Source organism: Schistocerca piceifrons, chromosome X (genome assembly GCF_021461385.2).
Source record: "Schistocerca piceifrons isolate TAMUIC-IGC-003096 chromosome X, iqSchPice1.1, whole genome shotgun sequence".
Classification (NCBI taxonomy): Eukaryota; Metazoa; Arthropoda; class Insecta; order Orthoptera; family Acrididae; genus Schistocerca; species Schistocerca piceifrons.
The window spans coordinates 412,616,107-412,638,393 of record NC_060149.1 but is presented as its reverse complement, the minus strand read 5'-3'; the positions used below and the strand labels follow the sequence as shown (position 1 = coordinate 412,638,393).

At 37.1% G+C, this 22,287-nt stretch overlaps 1 protein-coding gene across 1 annotated transcript in view; it reads left to right on the top strand.

The window, feature by feature from the left end:
• LOC124723145 (protein unc-79 homolog) overlaps nucleotides 1–22,287 on the top strand; it is an 868,025-nt gene that overhangs the window by 72,191 nt on the left and 773,547 nt on the right. The window contains exon 9 of the mRNA XM_047248336.1: nucleotides 7,300–7,556. Coding sequence (XP_047104292.1) covers nucleotides 7,300–7,556 — 257 coding nt within the window. The remainder of the gene's footprint in view (nucleotides 1–7,299; nucleotides 7,557–22,287) is intronic.

Sequence of the window (22,287 nt, the reverse complement as noted above, 5' to 3'; positions counted from 1 at the left end):
TACACTGCATGAATGAACTCATAGCATGTTATTCTCTGTGGTGGCCTATAGGATGCTTCTACACAGGGCGGAAATAATGGCACTCTTTTCTGCCATAGTTACAGCTGTTGCCTCTTATCTGTATGTATCAACCCATGGTTCCATCCAAAAATAGAGTGTGATTAAGTTTATGTTGCCAGTAAGCTTGCTTGTTTCTATAAGTCTGCAGATATATTCCTGAAACTGGTGTTGCATATTACACCTTCACACCTTCACTGTGCACTGAGAGATTTCCTTGTTATGTTGTTAGATGGTGCTGAACGTATGACAGACATAATAGTTTATCTCCGACATCTATCACGACTTTAGTATAAGGTTTATAATGTGAATTTGGCTCCTGATTAAATCCCTCACAAGTATCTCCACTCCTACAATTCTTGTTTTAATTAATTTCAAGAGTACACAATGATCAAAGTCATTGTTTTTCTGTTTGGCCAAATCACAATTTTTGAAGAAATCATTTGATGTATTCCATGACTCATGCTCATCAATTACACAGTCTCTCTGAAATTTAGGCAGTGACTTACCACAATTTTTTTCTCAGTGCTTTTTCAGCAGCTTAGGTTTGCAGCACTCTGTTACTAAACTGAATGTAAGGCAGTCTTCCAGATGCCAAATGTTCTGCTATGTCTGGTGTCTCAAGACTATTGGCATGTGGTCCTTCGGTGATCTTGCTGCATCACTCACGTTTTTCTGCTTGGCCTGTTTATCTAGTTTGACTTTGGGCTGAACTATCAGAAACTATCATTATCCTATGCTAGCGCTAATAACGCTCTCATGTTTTACACCATTCTTGTTTGATGCAGTCACACACAAAGATTGTGGTGTGAGAGATGAAATATCATCTGTCAGCAAGATACCATTGTATTCCCAGGATATGTAGATGAGCTTTTTTCCAGATAAGATACAGTAGCCCGACAGAAAATGAGAAAGCTGGTTGATGAGAGAAGTTTTAATTGCTATATCCATTTGCTGATGAGCCAGGTGTATGTGATTACTGATGTCACAATTATTGACAAGTGATGTTAGCACACCTACTAAGCCATTGTCACTGTAGATATACTGGAATCTGTGCAATTCCTGCAAAGCACCTATCTTCCTCCTGGTATAATTGTCTCTTCCTGATCTGAAGGTTACTCCTTCTGAAGTTTCTGGACTGGTCTTTCCGGAGCACTGAGTCAGTCTCCCTGAACTAGCCTAAGTAGCCACTGAATATTCTTCCAGTGGCCAGTACATAGTTTGGTAATTATTTCAATAAAGAGGAAAGTGTTAACAGATGCTATGTAGTCCAGTTCTAACAGTGGTACTTTGTAATTATGGTGTGGAAAAATACCTGACTCAGTGTTTCCAATTTTTGTGGCATTAAGAAACGTAGTGGTTTTGTAAGTAGCACATTATGTGACAGCATTCATAGTGTGTTAGGTAGTTGTAATAGTTAAACAACTGGTTAACCTGAACCACACAAATGGGTGGAAACTTTCATTATCTTGGCTGTCAGTGGTAACCAGTGTACAGATTGACTTCCCTTGCATAGTCCTCCAATTAGGTAATGATTGCAGGCATTTTAACTGAAGGAGCATGGCACAGTGACATGTCTCGCCTTCCATTAGGCACTTTGAGACGGCTCCACACCATCGCAGCAGGTTCCACCCTATTCACTGATGTTTCCCAATGTAGATCAAATTGTCATCTAGAAAACACCTTGATGATTACCATTGTGCTCCCATAGTCCAGTCAAAACACTAATCCATGTTGTTCTAGCCATGTGGTAACACAGGCACTGGAGCAGCAATGTATAGAGCTGTACAGGCAGTAGTTTAGTGGTATCATATAGTAAGTTGTATGGTTTTTAATAAAAATTGACATATCAGATGAAACAAAACATGCTGAAATTTGAGGCATATCACTGACTATGTTATTTCACTGATTTTACAGTACTGCATTTGATGGTGAGTACTTTTTATGATTTTCTATCCACATAGGTGAATTCATAGATAAAACTAAATAAGACTACAGGGATGTCACAAAAATGTTTGAGTGTTTTCCGCTAGGAGTCATTCAAACATACACAATTTTTATTAATACTTCCTTCATCTGGAGAGACCTAGGATTATATAGAACTACCTAATGATGTTCCAACACAGAAAATTAGTAAAGTTGCTCAGTGATTTTCACAGCACACTAGCATTTGGTAGTAACTTGGTTTCCCATCCAACCACTCTCATTTAGATTTTCTCGTGGTTTTCATCAACTGTTCGTTTGAAATAGGACTCTGCTGATTTGTTTTCCCATGTCTTGTCCTACCTTACATTGCCTCTAATAATCCTATCATCAGTGAGATGTTATTTCTTTATTTATTTATTCATCCGTGGAACAATAAATATTGTATGGATGTCGTCAGTTTACAACACATGAGCACACATTTACATTTACAATGAAACAGGTTTCTCATATTTTGTGTAGTTTTTATAACTAGTCATACACACATTTATAATTACATAATATTTTGGTGATAATGGCATACGTTGCTAATAATCTACATCTATGTTAAATATTCTTTTACAGTATAACAACTTTTACTTACTAGAAAGGTTTTAAGCTTTTGTCTGAAAGAGAGGGGCTCATTCATTTCTTTAATTTCTTGTGGTAATTTGCTATACAGTTTTATCCCATTATAAAATATACTTTTTTGCGTCTTTGCCTTGTACTTTCTATCTAGATGGAGGTGGTGACAAGTTCTTCGTTTCATGGTCATGTATTAGGCCGTTTGTGTTGTACATGTTGAGATTTTTCTTAATGAACATTATGTTCTGAAAGATATACTCACAAGAAACAATTAGAATTCCTAGCTTTCTAAATAATTCTAGACAGTGGGCCCTGTTGTTGCTGTTTGTTACTATCCTTATGGCTCTTTTTTGTACTTTGAACACAGTTTGTATGTTACTGGCACTTGTTCCCCAAAACATGATCCCATAGCTGAGGACTGAGTGTAGATATCCGTAATATGTTATTTTAAGACAGGTATTATTGCATACCGGTGCAAGGATTCTAAGAGCATAGCATGCTGTGGATAATTTCTTTGCCAAAATGTTGACATGGTTTGTCAATTTCAGTTGGCTGTCTACATTCATCCCTAAGAATTTGGTACTTGTTACACATTCTAATTCATTATTATTAACTTTTATTCTAGTGGCATTGTGTTTTTTGTTCAATTGGAAGTTAATATAGTTAGTTTTCTTTACATTTAGGGTTACTTTATTTTTTAATGACCAGTTGTGGACATCATTGAGAGCCCCGTTTGCTCTTTCTGACAGTTGTGTTGGATTTTCACCTGTTATTACTATGTTGCTGTCATCAGCAAAAAGTATTTTTTTCTCCATGTCTGATACTTTGTGGGAAGTCGTTAATGTATATAAGAAACAATATTGGGCCTAATACACTTCCCTGTGGGACGCCTATATTCACATTTTCTGGGTCAGACAGGTGTTTTATAAGGGAATTGTTTGAAACTTGTGATATCTCAACTCGTTGAACTCTGTTTTCCAAGTATGATTTGAACCACTTCTTTGTCACACCTCTTATTCCTATTGGCCCTAATTTATGAAGTAAGATTTTGTGGTCAACTGTATCAAAGGCCTTGGACAAGTCTGAAAAGATACCACTTACATTTTCACCTTTGTCCAGTGCTTCTAAAATTACTTTAGTGAACTGTGCTATAGCAGATTTTGTGCCTTTTCCGGGCCTAAAACCAAATTGGTCTTTGGAAAGAAGATTATATTTATTCACGTAATTTAGCAGTCTCTTTTTGACTAGTATTTCTATTATTTTAGAAATGATAGACGGTATAGAGATCGGCCTGTAGTTCTCTACATTTTCCACATCTCCGTTTTTAAGGATAGGTATAACTTTTGCTTGTTTTAGGTACTCCGGAAAGTATCCAGATTCAAAAGATTCATTAATTATGTCTGTTAATGGGCCCTTTATGGAGTCTATACAATCTTTAATTACGCAGACTGGGATTTCATCAAGTCCTACTGAAGTTTTATTTTTTAGTTGGTGTACTACTAGTGCCACTTCCCTTTCTGTAGTTGACAAGAGCACCATTGAGTTTGTTGGCTGGTTCTGAGTAGGTAAATCATACGTATCTGGAAATTTCTGCTGTAATTTTTTTGCAATACTACTGAAATATGAGTTTACAAAATCAGCTAATTTTTTAGGGTTACCTACTGGTACATCTTTGTTTTTAATATGTGAATTGAGGTCCTTTTTAGCAGAGTTAGATGTTTCCTGTTTGACGATGTTCCAGGCTGCTTTGCTCTTGTTTTCAGCTTCAAGTAATATTTTGTTGTTTGAAAGTTTTTTTGCAGCTAGCAACACCTTTCTGTATATTTTCCTGTACTTTTTGTAGAGTTGCAGAACTTCTGGGTTAGATAGATTATTTTTTATGGAGTTGAGATATCTAAGAGTTTCTGAGGATTTTTTGATACCTGTAGTCACCCATTGATTTCTCTTTGTAGTTTTAATTTGATAAAGAGTTTTGGGAAACATCTCTTCAAATATGAGTTTAAAAATTGACATGAACTTGATAAATTTCTGATTTGCATTGGTTTCTGCATAGACTTCCCTCCAATCTTCATATTCTAGCTGGGATTTAAACTGATACAGGGCTGATTTGGAAAACATTCTTTTGTGTGTACAAAGTTTAGGAGGGGTTTCTACATGAATGTTAGTTTTTAAGATCTGGCAGAGGTGGTCTGATAGGCCCAGGTTTTGGACAACAATATGACATTTTTTACTATCAATATCTGTGGCTACATGATCTATAGATGAGGAGGATTCTTTCATTATTCTAGTTGGACAATTAACAAGGGAGGATATTCCGTAACAGCTTAGAATATTCACATATATGTTGCTAGTCTTATCAGGCTTCATCATATTAATGTTTAAGTCACCACAGATAATTACATTTGCTTTTGGTCCAGAAACCTTGTCTAAGCTTTGATTCACTTTTGAGAAGAATATATCAATGTCTCCACTGGGAGAGCAGTACACACAAAATATGACTAATTTTTTTGCTATGCCAGGTCCTATTATTTCAACAGCAGAAAGTTCGAAATGTTTGTCCTCACCTAGATCTAAAAGATCATATCTAACTTTAAATGACATACTTTTTTTTACATAGATACATGAACCTCCACCATTCATTGAGATTCTGCTATAGTAACATGCAAGGTCAAATGAGGCTAATGCAATGTGTTCAATTTCCTTCCCTTTGCACCAGTGTTCAGTGATACACAAAATTTGGCTATCAAAATTTTGCAATTCTACTTCTAGCTGTTTTGCTTTGTTCTTTATGGCTTGAATGTTTTGGTGAAACACTGTTAGGCATTTGTTTTCACTTATCTTGGTGGCGCTTTTCCCTTTAGACCTGATGCTAAAAAATCCTTTAGATGAGCTGGTGGCATGGTTATTCTTCTGTTGATGACAGTGGAGGTGAGTCTGTTGCCAGTTAGACTTGGAAGTTGGTGTATCTGAAGGTATCTGCCTTATGTTAGTCTTGTAATTGAGGCAGGGTACCAAAAATCCTTGTTGTAGATTCCTCTGCTTGAAAGCATTTATCTCTTTCCCTGTTATGTGCTGTTGTTCACTGCTTTGTCCCAGCAAAAAATCCTGGCTTCTTAAGGGTGGCTGCCTTCTTCTGGTGTGATGACTGCTCCTATTACCACTGCTGCTGTGTGCTGTTGTAGTGGATGCCAGTGATTCTGGTTGCTTGGTTATTGATGTTGGAACTACTGCTGCTGATGTTGCTGTGACTGCTAATGATTCTGGTTGGTTGGTTTTTGATGCTGTAACTATTGCTTCTGTTGTTAGTTCTGCTGCTGCTAATGTTGGTTCAGTAGTAGGTTCCTCTGTTGCTACTGTTTTTTGGATGGTCCATTTGCGTGCTGCTCCTGTTTTTGGTGGTGTTTCTGCTATTGGAGATTTATACCATCCCAGTTCAGTGGCTGTCACTTTGTAATTGCATTTAATTGCTTCCCTTATTAAGTTTCCTAACCTGGCCTTTCCATTTCTGTTAAGGTGAAGCCCATGTTTCGTAAAACATTCTCTGTCAAGTGTGCTTGAGTCAATTAATTTCACATTGCTCAATAGCCTACAACTACTTTTAAGTTTCGCATTAATTCTGTGAATTTCCTTATTCACACATGACCATTCAGGTAAATCATGCCTGTGGGTAAAGTTCACCAGTAAAATGTTTGTATTTGACAGTACTAGCAAAAGACTCAAGAGCTGTTTATACGTTTTCATAGCATTGTTTTCGTAAATGTCTTTAGCTCCTGCGCAGATTACAACACTGTCCTGCTTGTCATAGTTATATTTTATGATGTTTTTCGTCACTTCTTTGAAACCAGCACCTGGTTTAACCGTGCCTGTCTGTGACTGTCGTTGATTTACTATTTACTTGCAGTTCTTGAGAAATTCCTTTGGCGTGACTGTCTCCAAAGACGTCGACTTTTGATTCTTTCTTCTTTGTCACACACGTCGGTTTTTGCTTATTTGTATTTTCACTTTGTTGCAAAACGTCGTATTTGTTTTTATCGCAAAATGTGACAGATTTTACGGAGTTTGTTATTCTTTTAGTGGACAAGGGATTACCTTTTAGCGACACTTTTATCCACTCGCACGTTGTTTCACTGTCTTGCATCCCTTCACTAGCGTTTTGCATATCCTTATTGCAGGCATCACTACTATTCGACAGAACACTGTACCTGTTTTTATCTGTAATTATAATTTCATTTGCTGCCTTTGATGCCTGTCTATCGCTTCCTTTCCGCTTCTCATAACTCACCAGGTTCCCGTTTTGTGGCTTTATTGTTTTATCATTTAGAATATGGCGCAACTTTTTCAGCTCACAGTTTTCGTTAGTTATATGCGAAATCTCACGTCTTAGAACATCTACTACTTTTTGTAAACTTGAAATACGTTTGTTTAGTTTTTCGATTTCACTTTTACAGTTTTCACAGGATTCCTTTTTTACGACAGAACAGTAACTTTTATTCACTCGTTCACTATGCATCACTACACTCGTCGCCATCATAATTTCCAGTTTAGGTCTATGAGCTATTTTTATTTTAAGCCAAATGAAATCTTTGTTCAAGTGAATTATAGCTTAAAATGTGTGAAATTTGTCTTTGAGTACAAATTTTATTTTTGGATTCTTAATTTCAGAAATGTATTACCCTTCACTTTTTTTTCCTCCAGTTTGTTGAAAGAAGCAAAACCCTTAAGTATTGAAGTGAACAGAGAAACTTCAGATATCCACACAAAGGCAACATTGTTAAATGTTCTGAATGTAGCAGACAACATACCAGTTGAAGAGAGGCAATTACTTGGACGTTATGGTGTATGGCTTTTAGTGGGACTTTGCACACCAAATGAAACAAAACCTGTTGAGATTCTTGGCAGATTGCTGGCCATGTTATTCCACTGGTTTGATATTACTGCATATTCATTTGATGGTGAGTACTGTTTATGATTTATATTTGTGTATATATGAATTCACAGGTACAAACTATATACAACTGTAGGACATCAGCTTACCATTCATTTTGAAAATGATTTCATGAGGGACACTTCAAGATGAACAAAGCACCATTTAATCAAGTTAATGGTTACTCTGTGTTGTATAAATGTTCAAACTACGGCTTGATGATTTTGGTGCAGTAGATAAATGATGTAGTAGCTTGTAGGATTACAGGTAGTATTGGTAGCACTGGTAGATTAAAAAAATCTAGATAGTTAATGTTGTTATTTTGTACTCAGCAAAATGTTCTTTATCAAAGGCAAGAGTCTCCTGTTATTATTGATAAGTGTGTAAGTTGTTTGTGAATAACAGAAACATGTTTTGCATAAGCTCAACAAAGTATTGAAGCAATGTCTGATATGATTTTTGAGGGAACTGCATTTTCTTGCACTCCGTGATAAATTTGGTTTCTCTCTTTATATGTAACATCCCTCTGTTTCGAGTAACAATTCAACAATTTTTCAATAAAACATGAATTAAACACTGGCATTTTGAATTCTGCTGTAAATAGTGTTTATTTTCAAGAAACAGACAAGAGGATAACTATGTATAACAAAAATGTCCCATAGGTTTTCCAGCCCTCTATATAACCTCACTCAGTTTCTAGGCAGTTCACTACTTCCAGTTCCTAGGGGAATCTAGTAAGACACTGATTGCATACACAATCAAAGGGATCGAAATGAGGTAACACCCGATAGGTATGCAATACACCGAAAGTGCAGGTAATGTGTTTTAAGTCTTAACTGACCAGGGGTACTAGGAAAACTATCATAATCTTTAATTACTTTTCATAGTCAATGACAGTTTTACAACTCTATTTCAGACAGAATAAGATGATAGATTATAATTATAAACAAAGGTTTAATACATATTAGAAAAACAAATTCATTAAAAACAAAATTTAAAGGAAATTTAAGTTAAGAAGATATGTACTTTATGTTCGTTAATGAGATGGTAGTGTGTTGAAAGAGAGAATTAGGTTCTTTCAGATAACTCATATGCAGTAACTTCATATTCTGTTGAAATAAGTTGTGGATATAGTCAGTAGTAGTGGTCACTGAATGCTTTGCATAGTTATCTAGTTTCAGCATTTCTCCTGACCAACAATTGGAGCATATGGGAAAGTAGGAATTTACTATACCTGCCATATTACAAACTACCATAACAGTGTCAAAAAGTATTTAATGACATAAAAAGAGTTCTCTGTGAAGACTGATGATTTAAAGGGAGAGTAGCTCAACAATCAGAAAGCTGTACACCATTTGCATTAGTGTCCACTAATAGGTGTCCAGATACTGTTGATCAGACAATGTATGAAGCATATGACAGCAACTTCTTTGCCACCAGCATCCAACGACGACTTACTTTGTGGGCTTGCATACATCCTGCAGAGAGGAGATTTCCTTGGAATGTATTCAGGCCATCTATTATGATTTCATGTCATAATGTTTAGAGGAGGAGGAGGAGGAGATCAGTGTTTAACGTCCCGTCGACGAGGTCATTAGAGACGGAGTGCAAGCTCAAGTTAGGGAAGGATGGGGAAGGAAATTGGCCTTGCCCTTTCAAAGGATCCATCCCGGCATTTGCCTGAAGCAATTTAGGGAAATCACAGAAAACCTAAATCAGGATGGCCGGAGATGGGGTGAACTGTCGTCCTCCCAAATGCGAGTCCAGTGTGCTAACCGCTGTGCCACCTCACTTGGTCTCATGATGTTTAGAGGCACTGATTTAATCATTTGGGATTTTACACTACACTGACTTCTCAGAGTCTGAGATTTTGTACAATTCTGTAATTATAAATATTTCTATGTAGTCATATACTATGTCAGTCCAAAAAGCTTTGAGACTGGAATAATAAAAAACTAGAGAAATGTTAAGGTTGTGGTTTTGATGCTTCAGTTGTTCCACATATTCTCCACCACTTGTGTAGAATGCGCAGTGTTCATGTAACTGTGTAAAACTGTCAGAAAAGTCCTTCTTTGAGATGTTATTCCACTAAGGAGTCATATTGCCTTGAATGTCATTTAAGTCATCAAAGAATTGACCCTTCATGTGAATTTCTGCACGTCCATCATTTTGTGGTAGGTTTGTATTGAAAATACTGAGTCTCATCATCCTTGATGAGTTTTTCTATAAAAGATTTGTCCACATTTTGCACTTCAGTCAAGTCACCGCAGGTGTTCATGCATCATCGTTTTTACTCAGGAATCAGTGTGTGTGGAACAAACTTTGCACACACATTTCTCTTCTTTAAAATGTTCTGGGGGTATCTTGAACACCTGATTTAGAGAGGTCGCACCATTGCAATTTGTTACACAATAACATTGACACACTATAGTTGCACATCGTCAACTGCTCAGCACTGTCAGGAATAAAATCACTGAACTTTTTGGACAGGTGGTGTACACATTCTGTTCATACAAATTGCATATTTCATTTTTGGTGTTGCAGTTATCAGAAACTCTTTTATATAAACCTGTAAATCTTATTCAGGAAGTATGACCAATAAGTGCGTATATTGTAAAAATATCTTGTGTAGCTTGGTTTTGTTACCAACTAACATGCTCAGCTTGTATACAGTTATAAAATAAGTAACACACATTAAAGAAAAAAAGAAACAGAAAAATATAAAACTGGTAGTGTCCTCTGTAAACTGTCACTAATACTGTGTGACACTTGCAATTTTCAGATGCAGCTCTTGGTCTTGATACCTGAACATTTGGAGTTCAGTGTTCTGTGGAATTAATGAAGTTGTTTTACCTTTCCTGAAGACAGCTGGAATGCAGTCTTCGGAAGTATCTTCTGTTGCAGGAAACAAGAATATGAAAATGCAGCTTGTTTTGTGACTTACATGTGCAAAATATTGATTCAAACATGAAGTGTTTCAAAGTGTTTTATTATGTTTTCATGGATCACACATTTACCATATCACAGCTTTTCAGGAAGACATATCTCTGTGCATTGATAAGTTCAAGTTTGTTATATCCCTTGTGCTCTGTTAATAATAGAGATGACTTTACTTTTGATGTGTTGCAAAATTCTTGTTATTTGCTTAATTACTATATGCCAAATAAATTTCCAACGGTGTAGCACTAGAACAGTTTAATAGTGATGTTAGTAAGTACAAGTGTGCTACAACATTGCATGATATTGGCAAATTTGATAAATGTTAGATTATAGATTGTCCTTAGCAGATAACTGCATGATTGTGGAAGTAGTAGCCTGCATATGTAAATTTATTTTGATATGCAATTTGCTGCGGAAATGAGTCAGTGCATGTGCTATTTGTTGAATATGGATATGAAGGCCATACTGAAAGTCATGAGCAACCAGTTGGTAAAATTCCAAGTCCAACAATGTAACAAAAATGACTGCAGGATCCCAATCTACAGACTGTACATCACATGTTGCCATATTACAATATTTAGTGTCTGTCACATGGCCACAGGCAGTACTTATAAAATGGCATGTTTTGACAGCAAGCTGTCATTGAATTCCTTGTTAAATAGGGAAAATGTGCTGCCGAAATTCACCTCAGACAACAACGTTCCTGTGGAGATGTCTTCTTGGCAACACCAGTGTTAGGAGTTGAATGAAACATTTCAAAGATGAAAACATGAATATCCAAGATAAGCCATATAGTAGTCATCCTTGAACTGCCTTCACAGATTGTAGTAAGGGAAGAGTTGATAAGCTCACTGTAGAAGACAGGCACGTCACAGTGAATGAAGTAACTGGAAAGAGTTGATGAGCTCATTAGAGAAGATGGTCATGCCACAGTTAATGAAATCACTGCAAAGCTTGCAGTTGGACATGCTGCAGTGCAGTGAAATGATTCAAAGCTTATTCTATGGAAAAGTTTGTGCTCATTGGGGCCTTCGTTTATTGACCAAAGACCACAAATGTCAGAGATTTCAAAATGAAGGTGATGATTTTTTGATGAGATTGTGACAGGTCATGAAAGCTGGTTCCATCTTTACAAACCTGATTCAAAATGTCAGAGTATGGAAAGACACCACTCGGATTTGCCATTGAAGAAGAAAGCAAAGACAATGCTGTCTGCTGGAAAAGGTATGGGCACTTTCTTCTGAGATGCACTTGATTGTTTTCTGATTGTTTCTCCTGAACCTTGGTGTCCACAGTATCCAGACCATTTTGAAGTTCTGTTATGCACTGCATGATAGATGCCCTGGAAAGGAGAAGATAATCTTGCAACAGAATGACATCCTTCCTCACAGTGCCCGTGTCATTGTGGATGAAGTCAGGACATTTGCGTGGGAAACTCTTCCGTATCCCCCCTACAATCCACTTGGCGCTGTGTGACTACCATCCTTTTGGTTCTTTGTTAAGGAACAGATGTGAAGCCAACATTATGAGACAGTGTAGTCAAGCAGCACATCAGTGTCTTCAGGAAACTGGAATGGAGTTCTGTTGTAAGTGTATTTTCAAACTTGCAGAACAATGAGGAAAATGAGTGCAAAGAAATGAAGACTGTGTTGAAAAGTGACAGAGAGTACTGTATGTAGATTAAGATGATGATCTTAGTTCACAATAAATAAATAAATAAATAAATAAAGATCAAAAATATTAAAAAGTGTTGCTCATTACTTTCAGTTTAGCCCTCACACAAGTTGTCACTTTTGTTCAATAAAAAAGCAGTATTAAAAAAATCAATATGTATCTGTCATTAAACTGAAGCCACAGATCCATTCCTTTATGTTTGTCTGTTCATTATAATAATACTATCAAAGCCACAGCAGTAATCCATGTGTGTTTTTTAGAACAGATTTGAATTATTGAAGTTGTCAAAGAAGGCTTATGGTATATGTCAAGGTGACTAAATCTTATGAAAAATGTTTGAAGTCTCAAGTGAATTTCAAGACATGTAATGTGTCTGCTGTGCCAATCATACTTAACAGATTCATGTACAAAGTACAGTTCAGTTTAATGCTTTTCACACAAATCCATATGTAGTATTAATTAGTAGCATGTCATTCATAATGGGCAGCTGTCCAAAGACGCTTGCTTTCCAGTTGCTCATTTGCTCATTTTTTTTTTTTGTTGTGAATTCATTCAGATCGCAGATTAACCTGACATTTAAAAAATTATGGAAACACTTTGCGATCTGATACCAATGGGCATATTATAGTGACTAATGACTGGATTAAGGTATTCAGGAGATCTTTAAGGGCATTAGGGAGCTGATGCAGATACCATGTATCAGGCTGTTAACTGTTGGATTAATGGCAAAGTGCCCACCCACCCCCCCCCCCCCTCTCTCTTTCTCTCTCTCTCTCTCTCTCTCTCTCTCTCTCTCTCTCTCTCTCTGTCTCTCTCACACACACACACACACACACACACACACACACACACACACACACACACACACACACACACACATAGATACTGGGTATCTGGCTGTTAACTGTTGCACTAGCAGCCAAGTGGTCTCCTCCTTTCCTTCCCTCCCTTCCTCCCTCTCTGCCTACAACACCCAACATCCTCCAACATAACTATTTCTTTATGCCATAGCAAATGGACCATTAATCTGCTCCTTCTGATTGTATGAGGTTCCACACATTTTTGTCTACTTCTGTTATGTGTATTACTTTTCCATTTCATATTTTATATGACACCTTAATTTGTAATATATACCTGTAACCCCACATTCCAATTACCTCTCTGAATTTTCAATCAGCTGTACTTCAGTGCTTTGTTCCAGATGTACACTTTCAGATATTTCTCCCCCTCACGTACGTCACTGTTTGATTGCTAGAAGAAGACATTCTTCACTTGTCCCCATCTATGTATGATGTTATCCTTGCTTTTGCCACCATAAGTAATCTTGTTTGCCTGATAGGAGACTTTTCAATTATTTTCCCACTGTGTATTTCCCAATTTTAAGCAAGTTTCTATTCTCCTTTCTACTACTTTCAGTTGATTTTGTTTTGTTTATCCTTAACTCATTATGCACACTATGTGTGTTGTCTGTATTGTCAATGAGATTCTACTGGACTTCTAAACCAGAAAGACAATGACATCTGTTACATTTAGACATCTGTTTTTGTTTCCTTTACACCTCTATTTGTCTTTTATTTATTTATTAATATTATTATCTTCTTTCATTTCTCAGACCTTAGGTCTGGTTAAAAATGGAAAGTGACACGGACCTTGATCAAGTGTGACTTCCTTTATTATTATTATTATTATTATTATTATTATTCATTCCCTTCATTACTGACTGAATGTACAAATTAAACACCAGTGACAATAACATCCGGCTCTATCTAACTCTTTGTCTTAATATGGTCTTCATTTCCTTGATCTTCCACATTTATTACTCTCACTTGCTTTTTTTAGCTACTGTAGATTACTTGTCTGTTTCTGTATTTATCTTTATAACATTCTGAACATCGTATTCCACTCATAGTACTGGTGGGTTTTACTAGGTTGACAAATGTTCTGACAGTCTCCAGATTTTTCTTTATTGTTTCTTCCATTGCTAAGCACAAAGTAAGAATAATATTTCTGGTACCTAAAGCTGAACTGAAGTCACATTAATCTTTGTCCAGTATCTCATCAGTTTTCCGTTCTTCTGTATATTGTTTAGTTTGCAGTCTGTGTGTATCGTCACACTATTTCTTTGATATCTCCACATTTGTGTGTTTGTTTCTCCTTTGGAACCATGATGATTATGTTTTCTTGTAAATTTGATGGTAGGTCTTCAGTTTCATAAATGTGTAACACTAGATTAAATAACTTCCTAGTTTGTACCCTAAAAATATATCAGAAACTCTTATTACCATGTTTGAACTCATACCATTCGATACTCATCAGAATTCTGGCTGCTTTATTGTGTCACTATCAATGTATCTCTTGCGCATCAATGTCCTCCTCCTCCTCCTCCTCCTCCTCCTCTACCACTCTTCAAGACAGCTCTTCTCCATCATTAACAATATACTTTTTATGTACTCATTCCTTGTATGTGCCATTTTCTGTTTACTTAATAGGTGTTTCCCACCTACATATTTTAGCTTAACTTTTTTTTTATTGTGGTAGTGTAGTGCTTAAAATACAGGACTCATGTTTTGAAGAACTAAGAGTTAAATCCTATCTCTCTTATTGATTTAGGTTTTATGCAGTTTCCTTAGATCACTTGAGATAAATACCAGAGTATTTCCAAAACAAAGTTCTGCTTGATTTTATTCTCATCTCATGTCCTATCTGAGCTTGTGCTCTATCTACACTGATGTTACTGTTGATGAGACATTGCAAGATTAACCTTCATAATTTGTGATTCTTTAAATTTTCATTTTACCTTCATGCATCCTGGGACAAATGTTCCTTCAACTACCTCACTCTCAGTAGATTTGTGTGTGTTTGCCATATATTCTGTTGTAACCTCTTTGCTTTTATTGTTAATATGATTGTAGACTTCCTACATCATCCTTTGTGTATATCATTATTTTCATCATCATCATCAGCAGCAGAAGCAGCAACAGCAGCAGCAGCCATTATACATCCCCCACTGGATAAAGGCCTCTTCTGAACATTTCCTTGCATTTTGGGATTTGGTTATAGGCATCCATATTGCTCACGAGTGGCATCTGACCTTTCATTAGTCCATAATGTCTGTATTTTCTTATATCTTGCAATCTGGAAACAAATTCCTTTGGTCCATCTACCATCCATTTGCCTAGCTATATTTGATGCCCACATATTCATTATAGTTATAATTGCACCTTCTTCTGCAATTTGTTTCCTAATCCATTTATTTATTTTCTGTCTCTCATACTAATTTCCATCATACATCTCCCATTGCCTGTTGGGCAACTCTCAGTTTTTTTAAAAGGATTTCAGTCTAAAAATCCATGACTCACTTTTGTGTTTGTTAGCCCCACATTGGGAAGATATTACATTTTGTGCTGGAATTTGTTCTGGTATCCATCTTGGGGATGTAATTTATGTCAATTAAATTTGTAAAATACAGATAATGTGTTGAAGTGCCCCAAATTGCAGTAAAATTGAAAAATTAAAGTAATGCAATTACGTGCAACATTTGTAACAAATAAAATAAAAACATTAGGTGCATCTGCTACAGGAATGTAATGAAGGTACATTAGAATTTCTTTTATTTCCTCAAAATTTGTCTATTTTGTACCACAGCTGAACAGCAAATTCTGACTTTTCCATGGACTTGCAATAGTGAGTGGAGGAAGATGGTTTTTCACAGAAGTTAGTTTTCCATGACAAAGCCATATGTCGTGTATCTGGAAAGGTGGATTGTCATTATGTGCATGCTTGTGGCACAGAATGTCTACACAGGATTGTGCAACACATTCATGATCTACCTAAAGTTTTACCTAAAATTTTGTGGTATGCTCTCTCTGAAAGTTTATAGATATTGTCTCCCTGTTCCCTCAAGAAAACTTTGACTGGTTTCGCAGATCTGGACATGCTGCAGCAGTGACTTATGCCACAATTACAGCAAGACAATGGTGAGTTTATTTTGCAACAAGACGGTGCTCCAACAAACTTTCATTTGTCAATGCCTCAATGGTGAACTGCTTTAACATTGAATTGGACGATTATCCCATCGTGACTTCTCTTCTTCGGTGGCCCCCACAGTCACCTCACCTTACTCCATTAACTTATGGGGTTGAGTAAAAGATCATGTGTTCCTGTGTCCATTGTCACTTATCTGCAAGAATTGCAAGGAAGCATAATTAGTTTGGTTACAGTCCTTGACCATGATATTTTGGAACATTTATGCGAGAGTTTGACTATCATTTTGATATTTTCCACATCACTTACAGTGAGTTAAAAACTGGGGGAGATGTTTTAGCCATTGAGATGTGTCTACCTTTTGTAGTTTTTCTGCAGTCATCTTTTGAAACAACGTAGTTACTTATGAATAACACTGCACGAAGGGAACCAACAAAATTATTTATACAGTGTCAGCTGTGGAAGACAATTCCCCATAACTGGAACAAATCTTTTGAAGTGGATATAATACAAATGACCATTTGCAAGTCATGAATAAACTAACAAATTGATTTCTCCCCAGTCACTAAAATTATCTCCCTTAACAGAATTAGTAAACAGCATCTTTTGTGAGGAATAATGCTCACTGCATCCATAGCATGATATCGATACATCCTGAGTGGTTCCAAATAGTGAGCATCTCAAGGAATGTGATCTGAAATGACCAGGTTCAGGTGTGGCAAACCTGAGATGTTTCAGCTTTGGGCAGGTCAGCACCATCAGTTTTATATTACCATAAACTATGGGTATGCTTAACTAACAACTGTCTGATCTGGCAGGCCAACATTGTGTGTGTCAGGGAATGGGGATGGGAATGAGAATGGTAGAAACCTCTATTAAAAATTTTCTCTGTGTCAAGATGTGTTGTCTGCTGATGAGTTGAACGGCAGTTGAGGCAAATCAGTCATTAACTGGCAACCCCTGGGGCACATGACACACCTCAGTTGTATGAAGGGCAATCATAAAGTTTAAATTTTCATCTCAAAAATTAATATTACACAACAAATTTGTTTGTTTGCAGAGACATATCTGCAGTCTCGGTAAACATTGAAATCCCACACCACCGTACCATAACATGGCCCTAGAGGAGCAAAAACAGAATGAACCAGCTCATCTCCACTTACTCAGTGGCAGTGTCATTTTGCTTAGACCCCTGCAGCAGCATGCTATGGTACTGTGGTGCTGATATTTTAATGTATATGAGGACTGCAGACACATACATACAAATAAAAAATTAATTACATAACTTCATGACTACCCTTAGTATAAGGCTTCCCAGGCAAGCAGGTATTTAGCTGGGTGGACTTTCAATTGCCTTCTGCTCATGAAACATCTATGGAGCATACCAATTTTAAGAACAACATGCCCAGACAAACTGGTGAACTACTGATCAGCACTCTCACCCATCTCAACAGGAGCTGTTCTGAGGATGACCCTACTGAACACACACACACATATGATAATAAGGAACAGTTATCATAACAGGATACAGTTGTGTCAAAATGTCTTCCATTATTGTTAAAAGGAAAGAGAATACCTTTGAAAACATGTCCCCATTTTATATACAAAAGTATCTAGATGGTATTATAAGTGGCCTGAAATCAGTTAAGAGACTCCTAAATCATACAATGTTGATATAAAATGCCACTTTTCAGTAAGTAAGAAACCTAAAATTTAAGAAACTTAGTGAATATCTCATTGTATGTGGACTGCATAAAACACTTAAATTCCAGGAATTGGGTGGTGAAATATAAGGGACTAATAAACAAAAGATTTTGTCAAGTTACCAAAATAATAAGTACACAAAGGTGTTACAAGCATTTGGAACACACTGAAGAAAGTGAATGGCACCCTTGAGAAATCACGTGCTCTCGTTTTGAATTCAGTATGCCAGTCATACCGTATTACATTAAAGCTTTTCTTCTCCTTTTCTTTTCCTTTCTTCTTTTTTCCTTTTTTTTCTTTTACTGTGAATCTTTATATGCCAAATCCATTGCAATGTTTCAAGTTGCAAAGATTTGGTCATTTCATAGTTGCTTGTAAAGATCATGCAAGTTGGTGGAACTGTGGTCAAGAAACTCCTGAACCAAGTATAGGATGCACATCTTCACCAGTCTGTGTTAACTGCTGAAACAAACATTCACACTCTAATAATGAGTCCCATCTTCACAGAAGAAAATAAAGTACAAAAAAATCAAGGTTGTAAGATGTATGCCATGCACTGAAGTAAAGAAATAATTTAAAGCCATACAGTCTCCATCATTTCTTACCTCATTTGCATCAGCCTTAATAAAGTCCAATGTTTGTGTATCAACACACACATGAGCAGTAAATCCCACTGACAGTTGTTGCTGCACAGCCAAACTGCACATTTCTCTAAGCACCAGAGAACTAGTTACAAAGACTTGAAAGGCTTACAATGGGACACCAATACCCCGAAAAATAAAGATCTCACCTGCAGTGATTGGTCTGGTATATAGTATCTGCATGTGTGAGTGATGTAGTTGCACACAGGAATAATAGCAAAGTATTTGTTTTGCAAGTAAAGAACGCCTTCACGATAATACAGCTCTGATGTGAGATACAGGAAAAGATAACTTGGGCTCAGATTTTTAAGCACTAAAGATGGGGAAATTATTTATTTTTTATGTTCTAAAATACTCAAAATATGTGACAACAAAGTAAAAATACTGAATTATAATTCAGTTTATTTATGTGAACATGAACAATCTGCAGTATTCACGAATGCAATTTATGCTACACTTCACTGATAGTGCTGAAGAACTACAATACACAGTGAGATTCATCCTCACGTTCGCCATCACAAATGATTGGTTATTATCCTGAAACACTGCCTTTTACTGTGAAAATCAGTGCTCCGCATCACAAGTTGTCAGTCTGGTAAATTTATAGGTCATATCTCTCACACTCACAGCGATATCATCTTTGAGGTGACCATCTAACATATTTGAAAATTTTGCACTTAGTTTGAAACCCACTATTGTTTTCAAACACATAATGGAATTAATTTTTAACATCTGTACTGCAAATCAACAAAGACTGTTAAGTTTTTGTTCAGTATCATGAACATCCTGAACTGTTCCTGAAAGAAGGTCCCCCCCCTTTTCAAGTTTGTCAATGGTGCTGCTAAGGAAAGACAAGTTTGTGGATGTGTATGCGAAGTTATTTTCTTAACACTGTGTCACTTAACATTTACTGAAGGATTCCAACCAATGTTACATTGTCATTGTCCAGTACGTTGACTACCGAGGCAAAATTTTCTTCATAACACTGGACTACAATAAGCCAAGATCCCCATTGCATTGTTACTGGGGTGGGTGGTAATGGTACATTGGGATTTTTAGTCTTACATACGTGAGTCATTCTTGGCAACTTAATGAACAACCATATCCCGTTAGATACAAATTTATCCTCACTGGGACATACTGCTCTAATTTCCTTACATAGTCTGTGCAATGCATGTAACGTAGATCATTTTAGAATAACCAACAACAAAACCTGCCTTCTTTGTACATCTACATAGCTATCTGCAAGCCACTGTATGGTGTGTGGTGGAGGGTACCCTGTACCACTACTATCATTTCCTGTCCTATTCCACTTGCAAATAGGGTGAGGAAAAAACAACCCTCTGTATGCCTCTATATGAGCCCTAATTTCTCATATCATATCTTCATGCTCCTTATGCGCAATTTATGTTGGCGGCAGTAGAATCGTTTGGCACTCAGCTTCAAATGCTGATTCTCTAAATTTTCTCAATAGTGTTTTCAAAAAGAACATTGCCTTCCCTCCAGGGATTCCCATTTGAGATCCTGAAGCAACTCCATAAAACTTACGTGTTGTTCAGACCTACTGGTAACAAATCTAGAAGCCTGCCTCTGAATTGCTTCAATATCTTCCTTCAGTCCGACCTTGTATGGATGCCAAACACTCAAGCAGTGCTCAAGAATAGGTCGCACCAGCAACCTATATGCTATATCCTTTACAAGTGAACCACTCTTTCCTAAAATTCTCCCAATAAACTGCAATTGACTATTTGTCTTCCCTATCACACATGTCACATGCTGGTTCTGCCTCATATCATGCTGCAGTATCTGTTATTAACAGTAAAACATTGTTGAACTTCGTACTACATGGTTAAAAATTTGCATTGCTTAATTAAATTATCTTGCAACTTTCTCATGGTTCGCTTCAGTCATTTCTTGGCTAGTTAGTGGAAAACACTTCTTTGAAATCACTTCATTACTTTTTTAATACCCCAACAATGACATTTTGAACCTCACTGCCACTAGAGTCTGAAGTTTCGTCTGACATAACACAGATTTTCTCATTTTGACACATCAACTAACAGACCCGAACTATTTGAAACAGTTCACGCAGAACAGGGAATCAGTGATCGTAAAGCAGTTACTGCATCGATTATTTCACCCGTAAATAGAAATATTAAAAAAGGTAGGAAGATTTTTCTGTTTAGCAAAAGTGACAAAAAGCAGATTTCAGAGTACTTGATGGCTCAACACAAAAGTTTTATCTCAAGTGCAGTTAGTATCGAAGATCAGTGGACGAAGTTCAAAACCATCGTACAATATGCATTAGATGAGTATGTGCCAACCAAGATCGTAAGAGATGGAAAAGAGCCACCATGGTACAACAAAAGAGTTAAAAAACTGCTGCGGAAGCAAAGGGAACTTCACAGCAAACATAAACATACCAAAGCCTTGCAGACAAACAAAATTTACGCAAAGTGAAATGTAGTGTGAGGAGGGCTATGCGAGAGGTGTTCAATGAATTCAGAAGTAAGATTCTATGTACTGACTTGGCAGAAAATCCTAATAAATTTTGGTCTTACGTCAAAGTGGTAGGTAGATCAAAACAAAATGTCCAGACACTCTGTGACCAAAATGGTACTGAAACAGAGGATGACAGACTAAAGGCCGAGATACTAAATGTCTTTTTCCAAAGCCGTTTCACAGAGGAAGACTACACTTTAGTTCCTTCTCTAGATTGTCGCACAGATGACAAAATGGTAGATATCGAAATAGATGACAGAGGGATAGAGAAACAATTAAAATCACTCAAAAGAGGAAAGGCCGCTGGACCTGTTGGGATACCAGTTCGATTTTACACAGAGTATGCGAAGGAACTTGGCCGCCTCCTTGCAGCGATGTACCGTAGGTCTCTAGAAGAGCATAGCGTTCCAAAAGATTGGATAAGGGCACAGGTCATCCCCGTTTTCAAGAAGGAAAGTCAGACAGATGTGCAGAACTGTAGATCTATATCTCTAACGTCGATCAGTTGTAGAATTTTGGAACACGTATTATATTCGAGTATAATAACTTTTCTGGAGACTAGAAATCTACTCTGTAGGAATCGGCATGGGTTTCAAAAAAGACGATTGTATGAAACCCAGCTCGCGGTATTTGTCCACAAGACTCAGAGGGACAAAGACATGGGTTCCCAGGCAGATGCCGTGTTTCTTGACATCTGCAAGGCATTTGATACAGTTCCTCACAGTTGTTTAATGAACAAAGTAAGTGTGGTGTCACTGCCAGACACCACACTTGCTAGGTGGTAGCTTTTAAATCGGCCGCGGTCCGCAAGTATACGTCGGACCCGCGTGTCGCCACTATCAGTGATTGCAGACCGAGCGCCGCCACACGGCAGGTCTAGAGAGACTTACTAGCACTCTCCCCAGTTGTACAGCCGACGTAGCTAGCAACAGACACTGACGAAGACTTTCTCATTTGCCGAGAAGATAGTTAGCATAGCCTTCAGCTAAGTCAATTGCTACGACCTAGCAAGGCGCCATTAACATTGGTTATTTATCTTGTCATGCCTGTACCGACAGACCGATGTTCTACAATTATGAATTAAAGTTAAGTATTCCAGAAGCTATGTACTATTTTTGGCTACTATAATTTCCGTTATTGTTCCAGACCTCACGCCATCCTGCGTGAGCTTATAGCGTGCATTTCGGCTTCCTCAAACAACACGGTGTTGGCACTTCTGCCGACACTTCAGTAAGAGCATATGGACTATCAGACCAATTGTGTGATTGGATTGAAGAGTTCCTAGATAACAGAACGCAGCATGTCATTCTCAAT